Source organism: Nothobranchius furzeri, chromosome 7, assembly GCF_043380555.1.
Source record: "Nothobranchius furzeri strain GRZ-AD chromosome 7, NfurGRZ-RIMD1, whole genome shotgun sequence".
Taxonomy (NCBI): domain Eukaryota; kingdom Metazoa; phylum Chordata; class Actinopteri; order Cyprinodontiformes; family Nothobranchiidae; genus Nothobranchius; species Nothobranchius furzeri.
This window is the reverse complement of record NC_091747.1, coordinates 41,907,888-41,929,406: the sequence shown is the minus strand read 5'-3', so window position 1 is coordinate 41,929,406 and position 21,519 is coordinate 41,907,888. Positions and strand designations below refer to the sequence as shown.

The following is a 21,519-nucleotide window of genomic DNA, read 5'->3' as shown; positions in this document are numbered from 1 at the left end:
GACAGTTCAATGTTGGGGTTTAATTCCTTATCCAATGAGATTCAAGATCCCTTTTATGCAGCTTAGTACTAAAAAAAATAAAAACCTCCCACTAAAGAAAATACAAGAAAAAAAATAGTTTAGAAAATCTGGTGAACTAGTCACCAAAAACCTTTAAAATCACAACAAGGTGTGATTCATGGGAGGCTAAATATAATAAATGACTGGGGGCCCAAAGATTTTTGCACAGTAGTGTAACATGGAAAAGTAGATCCTAAGCCATTATGGATGATGACACACGGAGCAAACCACAATGCCCTTCCCAGATGAAGTCATGGGTAATAAGACGAAGATGAATGTGTTGCCTCTGTGTGAAAACCCTCAGAAAGTCAAAACATAAAGTTCCCAGTAAGTTAAAGTGTGAGTTATTGATGTAATCTAACATATACCAGAGGGGTTTACTGGTTACCACAACTGTCTGACTTACAGCATCCAAATATACAGATTCGTGTGGGTGGAGAAAAGTCCCTGCAGACAAAAATGTAGCCTCATCACTCATGTTTCCAGACTTTTTTCACCTTCCCTGTGATGAAGACATTATAAATAAATACCTCATGTTGGGTAACGCTGTAGCACCAAAAGTAAAACCAACAGAAACACTAACAACATGGGATTTTGTTAGAAATTTTGAATTTATTTATGAAACACATATATTAAAGATTTAATATTGTCACTGTGCAAATAAAAGCAGGCACTGGGTAGAACACTTAATATCTGATGGCAAATGCTAGTGTTGAGTTTCATTCCAGTGTATCATTTTTAAAGACAATGGTTTAAAATAGATAAGAAAATAAAGCTTTCCTGTTTTATGCTCCAAACGTTATGCAATACTCCCTTCAATTTTTAAAACCCAGGGTGGATCATAAAAATATCATGACAGCTCATTTATACATGTATCCTGTCACCTGGTGCAATGAAATGCCAACCCAAAGACTGATCTATTGCTGAAAGCTTAACCAAAGAGAGCTTTGTTCTGTAATACAGCCACGTTGTACACCTCTACCATGCAGCAAATTTAATAACAGACAGTAGCAACTTGGTATTTATAAATTAGAGCTCTGCAGTCATGTATAATATACTGTACATTGCATTTAAACTGGCTCTATCCAGATAGCTCATCCAGTGTAAAACTTCTGGCCACAACTGCAGCTATCACTTTCAACAAGCAAGCCAAGCAGGTGGATTGTTGTCCCAGCTGCCCTCATGCCTTCTTTGTTAAGAGAAAAAAAGAAAAACAAACAGAGGTAATCATGAAAAAGTTTGTACATCTTTCTTCTTTTGGAGTTTTTTGTTTGTCTTTAAACTTAGAGAACATTCTGCTTTCACAGCTCAGTCTCTTTTCCTACCTCGTCATCTGACTCTAGGTAGTATTCATCATCTGTGGTTGTGTCTGAGCCACTGTCTGTTGACTCATCAAAGGTGCTGAGGCTGGATACATACCTCCTGGATGGTAAATGTCTTTGGGATGGTTGGATGTCACCTTGCTGAACAGGGGAAAAGGTAGGGGAAGAAGACAAACTGGGAGGTTTGGACATGCGTCTAGTCACCGGAGACAGCGGAGGGGTTAGAGGAGGGGTTGGAGGACCTTCTGTATCCCATGCAGATTGACAAGTGTTCATGGTGGGGCTGTGAAGAAGAGCTGGCTTTGCGGTGGAGGCAGTCACAGACTGAGAAGGAGGGACTCCTGAGTTCCAGCTAGTCATTAATCGGGTCCAGGATCTTGGTAGAGACCTGGAGCGCGTGTTACTGGTATCACCAAAGAAATTTGATATTCGGCAATCATTAGTAGGCTGGCAATGAAAATCTCCCGTCCAATCAGGTGGAAGAGAACCCTGATATAGTTCTTTGCCATGGCCTGCACAAGACAAGGTGGACTGAGAAAGGTCACCCACACTCATAAACCTGGATCCAGTCGAAATACGCCCAGGCCTTGAGGATCTCCCAGAGAGAACAGAACCTACAGAAAAAGATCTACCAGGTTCTATTCCATACTTTAAATCAGCATAAGAGGAAGCAACATACTCTTTATCTTGTACTGGACTTATACTGGGAGGACCTATGGAGGCCCGACTTCTTCTTGAGCTTCCTAAGCTGATTCTTTCTCTTGGATCACATGGGGAAGAGGACTCCCTTCGGCGCTGCAGCTTTGGGCTGTAAAATACACTGTCATCTGCCCCATCAGGAGAAGGAAACGGGGAAAGAGGAGAAATAGAAGAGAAAGGTGAGAATGGGCTTCTGGGGCTAGGTGTAGATCTCCTGCACAGAGTCTGATAAGAAGTAGGAGAGGGGCTCCTGTCAGCATTTGGATCTGAACCAGGAGCCAAGTGATTTGTTGGGTCAAGGTCAGTTGGGCTGTGGACAGTGAGATGAACTTTGGATGCTTGTTCTAGATAGGCACCTTGACTAAAGGCTTGAGTTGCAGCTAACTCGTTTTCCACCTTTGGTTCTCCAACATCTAGGGCTGGTATGATAGCGTATCTATTCTCTGAGAGTGTTTTAGTATTGTCTATATTTGCTGAAACATGATTCAGTACCATCTCTTTCTCCTGCCCTTGTTCCTCCAGAGTTTTTGTACTGTCCAAACTGTTATCGCTGACACAGCTCATATCACTTGATCCACTAACAGATGGTGTTTGTGAATTTCGCTTCCATTTCCATGGAAATGTTAAATCTTCATCAGGTCGTCTTGAGCTGAACTTTTGTTTCAACCTGTGTAACATCTGGTCCATTTTGTTGTAACTCTTGTTGACCCTCTCTGACACGGGTACACTAGAGTTTGGTGTGCTGGCACTTCTCTTGAGAGTAAACCGGTTTTTCTTTGGACTTTGTTCATTATTAGCTTCGATTGAATAAAATCTGCTTTTACTCTGCACATTCTCCTTCATGCTACAACTGTTGCTGTCCTTACTGCAGGGATGACTTTCACTAGATTTGCTATTATTGGAGCTCTGGTCTGAATACAGTTGTCTGACTGTTTCGGTACTCTGCATTGTGTTTGATTTGGTCTCCATAGAGACCAATGTGTTTGTGCCATGTTGCAAAGATTTAGGTGTGGTGCCCTTTTGAGCAGCAGTAGCTGTATCTACTTTGGGTTTAATGCTGTAAATCAGCGTCTCAGTCACACACGTAGAGGAAAAAGTGTGTTCTTCATCACCTGAAAGAGACTGTGAGCTGACATGAACTCTGTTATCAAGAAGCTGTATCTGGCTGTTTGAATGAATCTGATTGTGGTCCTTGATGTGATTATTGTTGACTTTATCAGTATCTGAAAGCTTGCCGATTGAACAGTCTTGCGTGGCAGTTGCCCTTTGGAATACCAAGGAGGGCTGGGACGGTCTGATAGGGGACAGGGGTGGTTTGGAAGTCAGTGCCACATGTTGGTCAGCACTTAGGGAAGTTTGTGCAGAATAATTTGACTGAGGCGATTGTGAAATAGAAAATGAATGTGGTATGAACTTTTCTCTCTGTGTTTGCCTGCTAGACATTAAGGTGGAGTAAGGTGGGGTACTATAACGCACATTGAGACCACTTGAGAAGTCAGGTGGGAGGGAGAGAGGAGCAGAAAAACGACACTTTACAAAGCCAGATTCCTTTGATGGCATTTCTTCTGGCTTGGATGTACTTAAGCCCTGTCTTGTCAGGTCAAAGTTTAAAGTATCACCAGTTTTGTATTTGCTTTTCTCATGCTCTCTGGCTGCTAAGTCTGCAGAGTCAGAGGAAAAGGAGGGATGTTTCTCTCCTTTTACCAACTCTGTGCTGAACATGTTGGGATTAGGGGAGACAACAGGAGATGTACCTTCTTTTGGACTGCCTGGTGGTAAAAAGGAGAAGACTGATGGAGTACTTTGAATAGGCCTAGAGGGAGATAACAGGTTTGTTTGGGCCTTCAAAGAATCTGACTCCGGCTCTGAGCATTTCACATCAACAGAGTCCCCCCATGTTACTCGCCTCTCCTTCTTTCCCTCTAACCTTAGACTTTGTTTCTTTGATTCTCTTTCCAGGCTGTTGCTGAACATACTTTTCAATTTGGGTGTGGTTGTTTCTGAGTTGGGGCTAGTTGTTCCCGGGGTTGCAGGGGGGGTTAGAAAGGAGGAGGCAGTGGTAAAATTGGGAGCTGTAATGGCAGAAGAGACAGAAGGGCTAAGAACTGGTGGGGTATCAGCAGTGGTAGAAGAACATGTAGTGGGAGTGGTGGATACAGAGCTACTTTTTGTTTTGGTGACAGAATTGACTTGAGAAATCAGGCTGGACACAGTTTTAGTGCGGAAGGGTTTAGGCAGACAGGCATAACTCCTCTGAAAACCAAGAGGTGTGACGGTAGCTATGTTGCTGAACTTTAGAGTATTGGATGTAGAAACATTAATACAGGTCTTTGAAGAATCTGGAGGAGACAGGAAGGAAACATTGTTTTTGGTGTTTGGGGTAGTGGGGATGCCAGAAACAGGAGCTTGACTGTTCATAGTGGTAAGATCATGAGTAAGAGGTGACTTGGTAAATGTTTGAGAGTCCATGTTGTGTACAGATGTGTGGATACTGTTGGTTTTGTGTGGAGAATTATTATACTTTTTACTGCAATCTGAGGTCTGATGTTTATATGCAGTTATTGGTAATTCTTTTAAATTTGATGTTAACGAAGTACCACTGGCATCCTTTTTTATGGGGTGGTTGGTGTTTACTGGTGTTTTTTGTGCTGCTGCTGTGCTAAGTTTAGAAGTGGGCAAACAATCAGGCATACTGTGAGCTTTTGGTGGTTCTCTCTTGTCTGCAAATAAGCTATACTGCTGTTTTATGAGCATTTCTGATTCTGGTGTCTTCAAAGCGAGGTTCATGTTACCTTTGGAAACTGACTCTGATGTATTGTTGTTGTCTCTGCTACTGAGGATTTGACTAATCAGTCTTTTGTTGTCTGTCAGACATGGAGAGTCTGCTTCAGACTTGTCTTTTGTGTTGACTGTGTCACTGTGACTAAGATGAGAACTGCCTTCTGGGGAAACTTGTTTCCACCAGGAAGTAGATGTCAGAGTTGTCCGTCTAGGAAGCGAGTGAGTTTTTAAAACTCTGGCTTGATCATATGATGAATGTCTAGCAGAGGAGAGAAAGGTATCTGAAAGTGGGGTTGGTTTATCAGAACCCACATTGCTCTGTTGCCTCTCTAGTGGTCTGTTATCCTGAAATAGATGTTTGGAAGATGTAAGCGAGGTTGGAATCATGTTTACTGTTTGAGCTTGCATGGTGAACGAATTGTTTCTAACATTCGGTGCATTACCCTCTCTGTCATTTGAAAATGCTGGGAAATAGACAGGTCCAGTTTCAGTTGAGCCATAAGGAATGTGTGAATGGGAAAGGATAGGCCTTGGTCTCTGTTGTTCATTTTGGGCAGAAGAAGTCTGAGAGAGGTGTGTGGTAAGTTTTCCATTTTGATCATTTGGAGAACTGCTCAAAGGCGATTTGCTTACTTCAGGGAAAATGAAGTTTGTATTAGAGTTTGTGGTGTTGGAATTTACTCTTCTCAAAGACAGAAGCAGACTACTTGTCGTTGGTTCTGAAGATATGCGTCCTTGATGTCCTGTTTGGTGAGTCCTTCTTTCATTTGGATCAAGTAAAGGAGACCAGGGAGACGGAGCTGTGTTTGAAGGACAAGTACCACTTGAATCCAAAGAGACAGTCTGAGTCATTATCCTTTTGGATTCCAAGTCCAAGCTTGAAGGGTCACTTTTAGCTGACCATCCTGCAGTATTCCTCCTGGTGCTCAAAAGTGGAACAAAAGTTGGGCAGTACAACCCATCTGTTAAAGCACTCTGGCTCGAAGTCTCCTGAAGACCATGGTCATTCTTTGTTGCAGTATTTGAAACATCTTGCAAATCAGCTGGAGACTCTGAAGAACCTGTTCCATCAAATCTTTTAGTCCTCCTTAGTCGACCACTCCAGGGGGCAGCCAGAACTGTCACCATGGTGGAGGAAAGCATATTCCCGTGGGGGTCACACAGTTTTTCAAGGTTATCAAAGTTTATATGATGCTTTATATCCTTTTCTGCTTCAGTTCCAGGTAGAGACGAAGTGTAAATCCTTGGTTGTGACACACATGAAGATAAATGCAAGCCATTATTATGCTCATGTGGTCTACAGTTGCCATTAGGAGGATGAGTTTTAATCAGGTCTGTTGTAATCCTTAGTTCCCGATAAACATCTGAGATGATCTTGTCTTCCTTCTTGGCTTGACAAAGATCAGTCTGAAGTGGACAGTTGCCGACTGTCCCTAAACAGGTGTCTGGAGTTGATCTTCTTCCATCAACCTGAGAAGACACAGATATTCACTGCCATTGCCTGTATGTTGTACACAACTCTGACAATTTGCTAAATAAGTTAGATTATAGTAATACACATTTTTACTTTCTTAAAAATCCCTTTTTGCAGTGTATTTTTGTGTACATTGTAATCAACACTACATATGTGTGTATAAACTTTAGTTCAGAGATGTATCACTGCTTTCATGAGTCAGCTTGCACTTATCTTACCAATGCAAATTCTTTGCACAGCAATGAGAGACTTTTTCTTGCTTTTATAGCCGTCTGCCTGCTATCAGCATTTCAAATTGCCAGCTGGCATGAGCCAGAGCGTCTCTAAAGTGTTACTTTCCCATGACATGGCTATTTTCGAGGTTGAAGTCTTGACGAACAGGTTTTTTTTGGAACAACATAAGAGAGTTCCAAGGACATGTACACAAAAGTACACACACCCTGTCTCCTCTAACTGTTAAAATAATAATAAGCAATGTCAGATGTGTTAGGCGGCACTTGTAATAATCTATTCATGCAAGGTGGCATCCGAAGAATGGAAAGCCTTACATTTGACACCTGATTAGATTGGGAACCTTTTTGGTGGAGTTAAATGCATTTGTCATTTGATTTGCATCATTTGTTCAATTTCTTAATTTATTGTAGCAGGGATTCATTTTACTTTATTATTGCCAGTTAGCGATTTTCTTTACCTGAAATGTGCAGCCTGTCCTCTCTGCTCTGGCATCAGAGAACAGGAAACAGAATTCTAGTCTCAGAATGACAAAGATTGCTGTATTTCTTGAATTAAGTCACAAAACACCCACGACTGTTTGCAGTTTCTGTTATAAATGTGCTAATAATAAACTGGAAACATGTGAAGTCTAGAAAACGAAAATAGGAGTTAAACAGAACTCACCTGCTCCAACTGACACACCCTACCTTCCCTTCTTCTACAGTAATGTTTTTATGGGAAACATTTGAGGGATTACACGTCTAACCGATGCTCTGGGAATGCCGACCGACAGGACTGACAGCATTACGCTCCACCGTTCACTTCTTCTAAACAGTTTTTCTCATCGTCTCAAGTGCTTCTTTTCACACCTCATGGGCATTTGTTAATGTACTTCTTAATTTGTTTCATTTTTATGTGAATCACAAAAATAATTCCTACTCCACACACTTGATACGAGAGCTACTTAACAGATTAGAAAGGGTTAAAAAAAAGTTGACCAACAAAGAATGTTGTGTAAGTCACATTGTTGGAGATATTTGAAATATGTTTGAGGAAATATGTGCTGGATATACTCTTTTAATCTACAAACAACAATTTCACTGCAGCTCATGAAATTTCTAATGGGAAAAGTTAAATATTCTCCAGAAATACGTGGTATTGTGGTGTTTCATGGCAGACTCAAGTGAGCAGAATAAGAAAAAGAGTCATACTATGGGTGGATGACTTTTTAAACTGTATCACACATTAACTCTGACGATGTAAAGTCAGGTTTTTGAACAGGAAACTAAAAGACTTGTGTCTTTCTACACGTTTAAACTAAAACGCATGAAAGACAGAAAAGTGGTCTATTAATCGGTTTTACCGACAGGGCTGTTACTGTTTGACTACATGTAAGAAAAACACACGGCTGTAAGGACTTTATGACTATCAGAGGCCAAACCTCAGACTCAGTACTGTACCTGGACTGCAGGTCTAAAGTGCTCCCGAGGCTCAGCTCTGGCTTGTAGATGGTCAAGGAGGTGAAACTGGACCCAACAGAACTTTTGGACCTGGACAACTGAAGGGTTGGATTCACCTAAACTGTCGACTATCAGTGCTGCAACACATCCAGAATAAAAAAAATGACCTTCACGTCTCATCTCTAATGATGCGCGAGTGATGCAAGCTTTACCTTTGAGTGTCTCTTCCTGATTGACGACCGTCGCGTTCTGCTCCGGCAATTCAGTGTTTGTTTTGTTATTCTTGTGGTTGAATCTTTCCAAATATTCATCCTCATGTTCTCTAAAAACATAACACAAAATTAGAAAGTTGGGTTATTTTAGAGTGTTTTTAAAAGTAAAAAACTGGAAATCTGATTACAACTTTTACTATTTATATGGTTACGAGTAGGGATGTAAGAAAATATTGAATATATTGTGATATTTTTCCTACAATATTATATGGATATTAAAAAGCTGTGTATTGAATTTTTGGAAGAATTTTCATGCACACATTTGTGTACTTTCTTTTCAACCGCTAGTTGGCAGCAGGGTGCAATGGGTTTTGTTTCCACAGAAATGTAAATCCCTCTATTATGGTTCAGATATCTCATGTTAAACATGTTGTGCATCAGTTTGGACTGTTTGTTGACTTTTCCTACAATAGCTTCAGTCTAAAAAAAATCATTAATATCGTCTGGCTGAATGTATTGCAATATATCGTAATTAGGGCTGGGCGATTAGGCCTAAAATTAATATCACGATATATTGAGGATTTCCCCTCGATAACGATAAATGGACGATAACTACAGGTATGCGCAGAAAAAAAGTTGTCCACTAGATGGGGCTGTCACACGTATTACATTGAGTCACATTTTTACGTGACTCAAGGTGGTACAATTTCTTAAAGGGACATGAACGCTGCCTATCTACACACATCTTTTCATTTTTTTATGATCAAATTTATTGACATGGGAAAAATTATCATGATAAGAGTCAGAAATTTAGATAACAATACTTTTTCGATTTATTGCCCAGCCCTAACTGTGATATATCGTATTGTCTCCCCGTATCATGATACATATAGTATCACCAGAATTTCACTAATACACATACCTAGTTACAAGGAATTACTTTATCTGAAAACATGATCTCACTAAACACTGTATGAGGTGTGTTTTTGGTTAAAGGAAGGACTAAATTAGGGTGTTATCGTGTATAACGCTGGTGCCTTAAGGGTCTAGTTCACTGAGAAACAGTGTAATACTTGTTCTTTTTTTAAATATGATTGACCACTCTGAGTTGCATATGTATGCCTAACATCATCATCATCATCAAGTTAATTTGTATAGCACCTTCCATCACCCCTGCGGAGGCCCAAGGAGCGGTACACTGACACAGTACAACAAGAAAAAGATGAAATAGATCAAATGAAGATAAAAAAAAGATTAAAACAGATACAAGGAAGACAATATATCCTTAACAAAAAACAATCAAAGTAAAAATAATTAATGAAATCCAATAAAACCAAGTTTGACTACGGAAAGTCAAGGAAACTCATTACCAATATCTGACCAAGAAACATAATGAAACCAGATCATGATTACATGAGGGAAAGGCCAATCGATAAAAGTGTGTTTTAAAGTGATGCTTGAAGGACTGGAGGAATGGTGCCGGCTTCACAAACAAAGGTAACACATTCCAGAGGTCACCATAAAGAACGCACAGTCTCGCCTATCCATGTACCTAGAACCGCAGCACGTCCAAGACCCATGAGAGAGCATAGCTATGGATCATTGCTGAGAGGTAAAAAGGCACAGTGCCCAGTAGGGCCCTTAATGCATGCAGCAATATCTTGAACCTAATCCGGTACTCAACTGGGAGCCAGTCAAGTTGAGCCAACATCAGAGTGATGTGGTGGTCCCTCTTTGTAGAACCAGTCAGGAAATGTGCAAAAGAGTTCTGAACAAGCTGAAGGTGGGCAACTGTACCTGAACTCACACCAGCATACACAGCATTACAATAATCAAGGTGAGACAGTACGAATGCACGTAGAACCGTTTCCACACGTGGTCTCAACAGTAGGGATGCACGATCAGGCTTTTTGCTGCCGATCACCGATACCGATATCAAAGAATGCTGATCACCGATACCGATCACATGGATTGGCCAGAAATTTTCTACAACATTATAATGAGTGCTACAAACTACATCATCTGGGAATAAAGGAAATGTAACCTAATCTAAAATGGTCTGTATTAGGGTTGTCACGGTGTGAAAATTTAATCTCACGGTTATTGTGACCAAAATTACCACGGTTTTCGGTATTATCGCGATATTTTTTTTAATGTGCTACATTTTCACACAATTAAATAAACCCTGTATGTCAGGAAATATTGTCATCAGTTTGTGTCTAAATTTTGCCTAAAATGTGTTATTTTTGTAATTATGTTGTTTATTTGTTTACATTTTTCCCCTTTAGTCTTTAAAATACCAATATTTGCCCATAACTTCTTATTTTATGTCTGTTTGAGGTCATCATTTTAAAAATATTAGATCAGATGACACTCAGTACTCAAGTAGCCTTCTAATCAGATACTTTTTTTTACCCGTACTTGAGTAATAAACCCTATATCAGGAAAATATCGTCCTCGGTTTGTGTTCTTCCAGTGAGCTTTGCAGATTAAGGGAAAATGTCATCAGGCAGTAATCATTGTTAAATTCATAATTATTCTCGGAGAGAGACCAACTCTTATCTGCCCCTGGGAGCCCCGTAATGCATAGCGTCATTTCAACATGGGGGTGTCCGCGACACGGTTTATATGCAGGTAGCAGCGCTGCGGCTGCTTTATATAGCCACTCGTTGCATTCTCCCTCAACCCAAATCCTCGGATCACGCATTTGAGCTAAAACGCTAACGTTAGCTTGCCTTGCGTTGACTGTAGAGTTGTGGGTGATGGTCATGCAGATGTATCATGAGATTTGATGCATCTCCGTCTCCTCCTTTGGCCATTATTTCAGCTTTGGCTTCAAGAAAGTTTTGGTTGTAAACATCAAAGCGCGCATGTGCCGCCGGCAACTTCAGCAGATGATATGGTGGCTGGTAAGGGTCACCGCGCCTACACCGCAGCCATGGTAAACCCACAGAGATAATATAGTTTTTTTAAAAACAAGACGGTTATTATTATTGTCAACTTTTTTTTACCGGGGTTTACCGCTACACCGATTACCGTGACAACCCTACCTGATCGGTCTGCTTTGATCTATTTTGAAAACTCCGATCAAAACCGATAGGGGCGCTATCGGCCAATTGGGATCAAATGCCGATCCATCGGTGCATCCCTACTCAACAGCACTGGCTTGATCTTAGCAATCTGTTGGAGCTGTAAGAAACAGGAACGCACAACCAGGCAGTATCCAGTTTTACCTCTAGGTTAGTGACTACCGACATCGCCCAAGGGGTCAGGAAGGAGAGGTCCCCCATCTCCAGCATTATCCGAAAAAAGGAAAATGATCCAGTAAGAAGAAGCCAGGGTCCTATATGTCACAGGAGAAAATACGGACTCTATCTTGGCTTGTGACCTCATCTGGGCAAGTAGAAGCTAAGCATGAACAACTCCAGAGCATGGCAGAAAACTTCCAGACTTATGTCTTTTGTGGAGATAAAACATCAACATTTTGTACCCAAGAAAATACATACATAATCTGAGTTTATTAAGGAAGGCAGTGGAAGAGCTGTGTTGCTTTTAGCCAACCTGAGGTGAGACGTTTGAATATAATGAATATTAAAGATTAAGACTCGTAATCCTGCCATTGTCCCTCGGACAAGGTTGTACCCGAAACAGGAGCCTCCCCACAGAAAACAACTCATCATTTTTACTAGAGACAAAAGCACATTTATTATAAAAAAGGTTACAGAGACCTTTGAGCAAAAATACACATTCTATTAGTCAATACGAAACCCTCCAAAAAGCACAAATTACAAATACGCTACATGTAAACAGCATAAAAATACATTTTAAAGTAAAAGCACAGTGAGTAATTACAGGCCTTTAGAGCCACGCTTTATGAGTCAGCCTGAAGTCTGTAGTTATTACGGAACAAAGAAACTGGAGAAAACAGACTGATTTAAAGGGAAATAATTAGAGACATGTAAAAACACATCATAAAAACTTTTTATTGATTATTAGGGTGACTGTTTATTTATTATTGTTATGTAAACTAAAGATAAAATATAAGACATTTATTACATTATGCCGGGGGTAATTTCAGCTTCTTAAATGATTATTTACAAACAATTTAGCTTTAAAATTCATTTGTTTTATTATCAAACTAGGGATGCACAACTTTTTGGCATCAGTATTGATAACTGACGATGCTTGGCATATGTTTAATATTGGTTATTGGCCATGACAGCTATATTAATATTGGAACCGGCTCCAACATTTTATTTTTTATAACATCCCTATATCAAACTATGATTATTTTATCTTTTTTTTATATTTCAAGCCGAAAAAACAAGCCAATAAGTGCCTAAATATGAACATGCCACCTTTCTAGCTAAAGTTTTATACCAAGATCATGTTATTATTATGATTTTTACTCTTCTCATCAAACATTGACAAAATGCAAAACCTGACTCTGTTAGTATGGTTGTGATGGACTCTCATGGCTAAAAATGTGTAAAGCTGACTCAAGTTCAAATGCTGATCCAGTACATCCAGGGATTACTGCCAGTGGGTTTTAGGATTTGCCTGGTGGTTCCACAAAAACAAACAAAAAAAGCACCGGCTTTTCCCCTTTCAGCCGCCTGCAATAATAAATAATCCACCCCTTCTATAGATGGATGTACATCTAGATGTAACCAAGCAGAGAGATAAGTCTCAACACTTCTCTCGCCTTATCACTCTGAAAGCGCCAGTCTGATTAACAAGTCTTACGTAACAAGTGAACACTTTCTCCTGCAGCCCGATCAGAGCGAACACACCCACTCATGCAGTCACTAAAACATCCGTTTGTGCATTTTACTGCAGTTACCCACGACTGAACCCACGCTAGAGTGCTAAATACTCATCACCACAATGACAGCAAAACAATGACCGGTTATCTCGATGTGTCACGGTCACTGCAACCTTTGTTAGGTAAACACAAGTGAATACTAGTCATCACCTCCAACAGGGCAGTTCACCATCATTTGCATGAAGACTCCTTGCTAGATTGAGCCATATTTGTATTGTTTTCTTTGGTTTTTCATAGTTGCAGCTTGAAGCATCCCCACCTTGCCTTCAGGGGTGACTCGCTGGTCCTATTTGACTAGAGAATACTCTGCATGAAAGCCTGCCATGACAAGACATGAGGGAGAGAGAGGCAGGCAGAAATGTGAGGAGGAAGGGCAGGAGATGCTTGTGTTCTCCAAAACATGCCAAGGACGGCACACCTTCAGTGTGTTTTCAAGTCTTACTTCCCCCGTAGGCAGTGGCGGAAATATTAACACATCAAAGCAGCATTAGTGCCTGTAAACCTGAAGGTAACAGTGTCTTTAGGAGGACTGGTGTATGATGGTGGACCAGGAGCTGGTGTTTAGCCCACATTCCCATAAGGCAGTATAAAGGTTACAGATGTAGCTCAGAACCATCAAAGCTGCTGGTTGGTTTTCTCAACTCGCAACAAAAATGTTGGGTGGAGTGGTAAAGCAGGAACACTGTCCTTGGACTGAAGTGCCCTTGAGCAAAGCACCCAACCCTCCTAATTGGTCTCTAGGCAGTGTATCTCTCTTAGTGCACTTCTCTGGGTGTGTTCACTTTCTCTGGTATGAACGCTTAATTGTTTCTTCTTAAATATCCACCCCAACAGTGTTCATCGCATCCGCACAATTCCCGATGAGGTTTAGCTCACGTCTCGTTTAGTCAAATCAAAGCTGCCGAGGTATGAGGAAGTCTGCAATCTCATGGTTATGGGTCCAACACTTAAAAACCTGTCTTAATACTGTGTAGGGGTGTGCCTTGGCAAGAATCTGGCGATATGCTAAATATCACGATACAAGCCTGACGATACAATGTATTGTGATACCAAAACAAGACAATATTTGCAATTTTTCAGACTGAATTGATTTGTAAAACTCCGATTAGATCCTGTGTTATTGTGAGATTTCATTAGTCCGTCAAAACAAAGGCAGTAAACTGCTGCCACCTAGCAGCTGGAGTTGGAATTGCACTGCACATAAGAAATACAGTAAATGTTTGCAAGGAAATTCTCCTTAAATAAAACCAATACATTGCTTTTAAAGAACGATTCAGAATTATAATACATAACATCACAATATTTTAGTGCATCAGTGTTTTCTCCGCACTGCCTTAGTAAAAAAAATATTTATGCAGCTATCTGATGCTATTTTTTATCTAACCATTAAAATGTTTTAATATTCATGTCCTGTGGTTATGTAAGAGAGTCTAAATTACAAAGATCACTTTAAAACTACAAGACATCACATTTATCTTAGTTATGAGAAGAAAACTATAAAAGTTTATCCGATTCTTTAAAAATCACCAAACTCGTGTGACTTTTTAAAAACGGTCATTTTCCTGTTTTCAATATTTTAGGGTTAGAAAAATAAATTTTCAAACAGACACTGAAAAAATGTACAGTTTAAGTTCTCACACGCAAGATATTTTCAGTGTAGACTGGATTGTTGATTAATCTGCAGGAACAGAAATGTTTTAGAGGATTTTTCCCTCATCAGAGCGAACAAACCAAATGTGATTAATGACATCTAGTTTGTGCAAAAACTAAAACCTTTAATCTTTAGCTCCCAGCTGACCTGTCATGAGTGCATTATGATCGTTATCAGCGGCTTGCTTTGTTTAGATGCTGTTCTGACTCTTATCTCAGAGAGGCCTTTGGGGGCTGCAGCCATGTCGGTGTTTTCCTTTTACACATCATCAGGTCAGCCTCTCTCTCTGTGGGTGTGTGCACAATCTGTCAGCTTGCACTTACATAACTAAGGTCTAAAGAGTGGGTGTGTGCTCAGCTCTGTCAAACATATGTCATGTTCCAATTCCTGCACATGATTTACCCATGGTACTGCATTTTAAAGCTAAAGATAACTCAGAAAGCTTAGTGATGTCTAGCTGAGACGAACAATGTAAAAAAAAAAAAGACAGCCTCAAAAAGTTGTTTCAATTTATTTTTCCTATTTCACCTAAGCCTCCCTATTAGGTTAGAATAGTTAAACTCAGTTTTGTGTGTTTTGCTAGTGAAAACTTAAAATTGCTTGTTATTTCAACAAATGATTATATTTTACTCATTCTCGTGCATTCAGTCCTTAAAACTGCAATTTATAGATTAAAAAATGACCCCGCCCACTATGAAAGCTGCAGTGGATGAGGTGCATTGTGGGTAGTCATGTCTTTAGTTATTTTTAGGGCCTGACCGATATATCGGCCGGCCGATATTGGGGTCAGTAACAGTAGGGCTGCTCAATTAATCGAATTTTAATCACGATTACGATCTGAGTTTTGAACGATTATAAAAATCAAAACAAGCCGATTATTTGCTCCTCCCGCTTGCGCTGCCCTGAGTTGCAAATGAAGCGCTCCTCACAGTGTTGCCAACTTAGCGACTTTGACGCTATTTCTAGCAGCTTTTCAGACCCCCTTCTTGACTTTTTAATCCTAAAAGTACCTAGCGAACATCTCAGAAACATCTCTGGTAACCCTTAGCTACTTTCTGGATAACTGTCGTCGACATTTCCTGCAGGTTAGCTAAACACTCCACCTGCGCTCCGGACCGTTCTTCAGGACATTAGGAAAGGGAATTATGTAGTGATGTGTCAGTCGCTAAAGAAACGACTCTCGGAGCCGGCTCCTTGTTGGAGTAACCAGAGTGAGTGACACACACACCGTACCTGCGGACTCCTGAGCCTCTAAAAACGGCTAAATGTGCGCGTGCGGCGCGCTAAACACACGTGCGGTTTGCCCCGATTGCTGTGAGACCGGGTTGGGGGGTGGGGGTGCAGCTGTGGTTGGGACAATTATTACATTAACTGATGGACTTGTAAATAAATAGTTTATAAATAAGGTAGAAATAAGTTCCTCACGCTGATAACTAATAACTAATCTCTCTGAGGACACGGTGCTAGTGCACTCACCTACAGCACCTTGACACGACTCAATAAATGTTATGCAACATTTTGTGAACATCAATTTATTTGCATTTATTTGTTATAAATGCCACTGTATAATTCTTGCTGTCAGTATTTGCAAGATATTGGTATTTGGGTCTGTACTGGTTAGACTTACATGAGTTAAACCAAGGTCTGTAGCCCTTGGGTCATAGACTATGAGCTATAAGTATATTGGTCTTTTTATCCTGGGAATCAGGAGTTATTTTAGTGATCATCTTGTTTCTTATTTTTGTCCTGATTGTGCCCTGAGCAATTTTATGACTGAATAAAAACAAATAAAATCAACATAAATTGAAAAATCGTCCTAAATAATCGTGATCTCAATTTCAGTCAACATAATCGTGATTATTATTTTTGCCATAATCGAGCAGCCCTAAGTAACAGTATCGGCTATCGACCAAAAAGACGGCCGATATTGCGCTACCTATCCAGCAGATGGCGCCAGCTTTATGAACTCATGTTGTGTGGCTCCACTCCTTTGAACTTTGAACCCAAATTATTGTTTTGGAACTTTTTTATTTATTTATTCTTATTTATGTTTCTTATGTGCAATTATTTCATGTCCAGGGTGAATAAGTTCACCAAGTTAACTTCCACAGAGTGTTACTTTGTTACAAAGCACAAGTATTACGTTTTATTTATTGCCGCATTTTTGTTATTTTAATATTCTTATAGGGACCTTCTGTCCCTAAACGTGTGTGTGTTGTTAGATTCCCCAGAGTTAGCTAAGTCAGAAAAAACATTTTGTAACCAGTTGTTTTATCATAAAGCAATGGAAGGGAAGGCTTGCATTCACCTCCATAAAAAAAAACACTACAATGTGTGTGAATTCACTTACATTGTTTTATGCTAAACTAAGAAAACCAACTGCTGCCAGATCATATTGGGCTGGTTATAAAATGCTTTTTCTGACTTGTCTAACTCTGGGGAATCTTAACAAGACACAATTATACTGAGAGGTGGAATATTCCTTTAAGTTAAAATGTATTTGTGGAAACCACAGTTTACTGTTGTTTTTGAGATCTGCTAAATACATTTTATTTACATTACTTGTTGGAAACCCTAGTGAGTTATTGAGACAGTTCTTTGGTGTGTAATAGAGAAATAAGTTTGCATCAAAAGGCAGAGAATGAAGGGTTTAAGCTTAAGAAAATTTCTATTCTTTTTTTTTGTGAGGGAGATTTATCGACCATTATATCGGCTATCGGCCTTTGTTAAAAGTTTTATATTGGTATCGGTCCCGAAAAAAGCATATCGGTTGGGCCCTAGTTATTTTGTTCAAATTTGAAGTGTTTATGCACATTTATTGTGGGCGGTTGAGTTGTTCTTACTTTTTGCTTTGTTTAGTGTTCCAAAGATGGAGTTATTTGTTGTTGTCATGTTGACAATGAAAGTGAGGAGGGCGGTTGTAGGAATAAGAACGTTGTGCCGTTTCACTCCACTGCACTACATAAAGTTGTAGTTCTCGTTAAATGCTTAGGATTCAACTCCTTGTGTTGTGTAAGAGGTGTGAGTTAGCCAGCATTTTTCAGTGTTGTTAGCTTCCTGCTTCACTGTTTGCCTGTATTGGCATGACAGCTGCCGTTTTGATAACACAAGTTCAAACAATTAATCCATTTGTTCAGTTAACAAAAACTTTTAATTTGAATGGACAACCATACATGTCTAACTCTAATTTATAAGTTAACATTATGTAGAATTGTGTGTATTTTTAATAACACAAAATGACTTTTCCACTTTGTAATCTAATAATATTTGTTGTTTAGACTCACAATGGCAGCTGTTGAACTTTCGTTTTTAAGTTATTCTGGCCTACAATTTATTACAGTGTATAAAACTGATCCAGGTGACAATGAGAGGCGTGTCCTGTTGCAGCCACACCTTTTCAAAGTTGGGTTTTAATCTATGGATTGATGTACAGCATGTTGGATCAGTAGGAATTAGGAGGAGGTGCAAGGCACAAATGGAGCTTGATCCGTGGCATGCACAGACAATAAAACCTTCACGTGCATGTACCAGCTCGCCTGTTTCAGTGGAGATGCATGTTCACGCTTACATGCAGGAGGAAAGTGGATAAATGCCACTAAACAGACATGCAAGTGTAGAGAAAACAGCTACATGTTTAGAAACCAGAGAAGAAGAGAACAGATGCGTCACATTTTATGAGTTAGGAGAGGAATATTAACCAACATGCGGAAATAAAAACGTGTACCATAAATTTAATAAATGTAACTTCTATAGCTACACTTATTCCTCTAAACGGCTTATTACACAATGTCAATCTGCTTCATCAAACGTTAAAATATACTCTGGCGTAACGCTGTCAAGTATCCCCGATATGGTGAGAAATGTCGTTCAACGCATTATACGTCGTTTAAAATACGAAATAACTTCATGTTTACAAAGCAGAATTAATCTACACGGATGAATGTACTCATACGAGTTATAATTCTGTCGATAGGGCAAGCACATTTTTAGATATGCGCTAATTTCGTAAAACCGTCGGTTTCTTAATGCAGTTCTGCATGAAGCTCCTCTGCGTTCCATTACGTAGGTGAAGCACCGCGATTAAAACACATACGCACGCTTTTAAAGTACGTAGTAATTCATACAACGTCTACAAAGCTAAACCGCTTCGTATAAAGAGAAAATGTGGTGGTTAAAGTGAAGTTTAAGGTGATTTTCCGCTACCTGATTGCGGTCCGTGCTGGTCGCGCTGTGGCGCACAGAGGCGTTTCTGCTACTGCTGCTGCCGCCTCTCCTCTCAGCTCCAGCTCTCCTGCGTCACTTGTTGACATCCCGTGTTTAACCGATTCCGTCAGACATCGGTATTCAACCTGGGAATTCACCTCATCTTCAACAATGTGGAGAGGAATTCATCACTGAGATGAGCAGGAAGGAACGGTGTTGCCAGGTTAAAGGTCAATACCTGGCTGAGCAATAGGTGAGCTGCGACGCTTCCGCTAATACCAGAGCAGGTAGGTAATTACACCTGGATCAGCATTTGGAAAATTTCACCTCCCTTGTCCCAGTTTTCACACCTAATAACAACACAGTAAGAACCTTGCCCTCTGAAAGTGATCATCAGCCTAAACCGGAAACATCATCTAATTTTCTCTCAGTGTGGAAAATCACCTTATTACAACAGTAAACTATTTACAGGGTGACCAGATCCCAACTTGCCAAATGTGGGACAGAGACTACTCAATGTGGGACAACGTGAAGTTCCAATGAGAAAAAACAAACAAACAAACAAACAAACAAACAAACAAACAAACAAACAAACAAACGTATTCTGCCTTTTAGCCCTACATCACTGTTACATATACACAAAATTAATATTCTTATTATATAATATATTTCATATATTCTATTTGAATTCAGCATGGTGAAACATACAGCAAAACCTTTACTATTTCACAGTTCCTCTCAAGTTACCACAACATAACTCAGGCTCTTTGGGCCTTCTGTGAAGGCTCTGATCATTTTAATGATAGGCCCACAATAATAAAAACATGCAGCTTTTCAGAGTTTTCATTAAATGTTTTCCACCACAGAATGACAGTAAAGCAATATTTTGTAGATCTATTTATGATTTCTTTTAATGAATTTTCCACTAAAATCAGCAGTCAGCATCTCTTTGAAAAATGATCCATACTTTTTTGCATTTTTTTTCTCGTAATTTAGAAACAAAACAATATTTTAGCATGACAACAAGGTGAGAGAATAAACATCAGATCCTAATCTCTAAAAAATTCTGATCTAATCTAATAATAGTTTCTTAGAATCACTTTTTGCCTCAAATTTTTGACAATAAGTGATCAAGGCTTCCATTTATTCTCTCATTATGCTTTAAGGGGCTCTACATGAAACCGCAGCACCGTCTGTAGAGCCTCCATTGTGTTTATCATGGACTTGTCTTATTATTATGACTGGAAAACCTACTTTTGATATCAGACTCCGCGCCGAGGCATTAAAATTGCCTTAGAAACAACAAAGACTCTGTCAGAGTATCTCTGAACACGTTTAATTCACGAGTTTACAGCATTTTCTCCTCCGTGTTCACGCGCTTGTTTTGGTGGTTCGGGTGCGCTCCACACACGCTCTGGATCTGCGTTAAAGTCCCGCCTCTGTTTGATTGACAGCAACAGGCAGATTTCTTCACAGTTTATTTTATAAGACTGAAACTCGAAACGAGAAACTTGATGCGGGACATGAGTCTCAATTTGCGGGACACGTGAAAAGTAATGAAAATGCGGGACTGTCCCGTACAAAGCGGGACATCTGGTCACCCTATTTACAGCTAATATAATAAAAACACACTACATAAAGTGAAATATCCCATGTATAAAGTGTTACAGCTTTAACCTCATGAGGGACATGTGTAAAAGAGCTGATGTTTTGGGTGAAAATGTTCTGTCTTATGATTTGTGTTTGTTGATGTTGTAAGAGCAGGTTTTCTGCAGTGTCACATTCCTCACATTTCAACAGACACAAGACATAGATTCTTCACAAAATGACAAAAAGATGCTTGTTTGGTTCTATTTTTGTCCATCTTCTCCACACCCTTCAGAATCTGATCAGCTCAGCCCCCTCTTTCTGTTTTTACTCTCATTTATTTTCCACTGGGAGAATCGAGATGATCAACAACACAGCATGATGTGATTTAGCCCATTTGCAACAGATCTCAGCTGATAAACTGTCATCAAATAAGAAACCCATGTCCAAAAGGTGTTTCATAAATAAGGCTAAAAGTTAAATTTTTTTAAAAAGTATTTCAAATGAATATCTGGAGAATGTGGTGCCAGATTAACCACAAACTATCTCATAAATACTGCACGTTAACCTATAATTAACTAAAATGGCTGATTTATTTATTATTTTGTTTATTAGTTTTAATCTAATTACATATGAGTCAGTTTTTCAATCCTATAACATTTTACTTAAGTGGATAAATGAAGAGAATATTAGAAGTTATTGAAATCATTGTTGACACTTGACTGATGATTACAAATCTGGTTTAGGAGCAATAGTGCCCCCAAGGGGTGGCCAGGGGTTGCCATGGCCACCCCTAGAAAATTGCTGCTCCCCCAGGAAAAGCCGGTGTTAATAAGTTATGCTAATGTTCACTCTTACAATAAATTAATTTTATTTATTCAAGACATAAATGTAAAACACAATAAAAATTATACAATTAATGAGCAAAGAAATAACCAGAATAGAAATAAACTTGTTTCTGCTTCTCACCATTTAAACATATAATATATAATAGTTCCATAGTTTTTTGTGAACACAGCAACAGGTAATTTA

General features: G+C 39.5%; 1 protein-coding gene across 1 annotated transcript; it reads right to left on the bottom strand.

Moving 5' to 3' along the window:
• Window positions 1–652: 652 nt before the first annotated feature.
• LOC107382689 (serine-rich adhesin for platelets) lies at window positions 653–19,840 on the bottom strand. The gene is made up of 4 exons (XM_015954938.3): window positions 18,901–19,840; window positions 8,222–8,331; window positions 8,010–8,146; window positions 653–6,332 (listed from the first exon to the last, which is right to left on the bottom strand). Exons 1-4 carry the CDS (start codon window positions 19,005–19,007, stop codon window positions 1,362–1,364), a joined length of 5,325 nt encoding a protein of 1,774 aa, XP_015810424.3. The 5' UTR covers window positions 19,008–19,840; the 3' UTR covers window positions 653–1,361.
• Window positions 19,841–21,519: the final 1,679 nt, after the last annotated feature.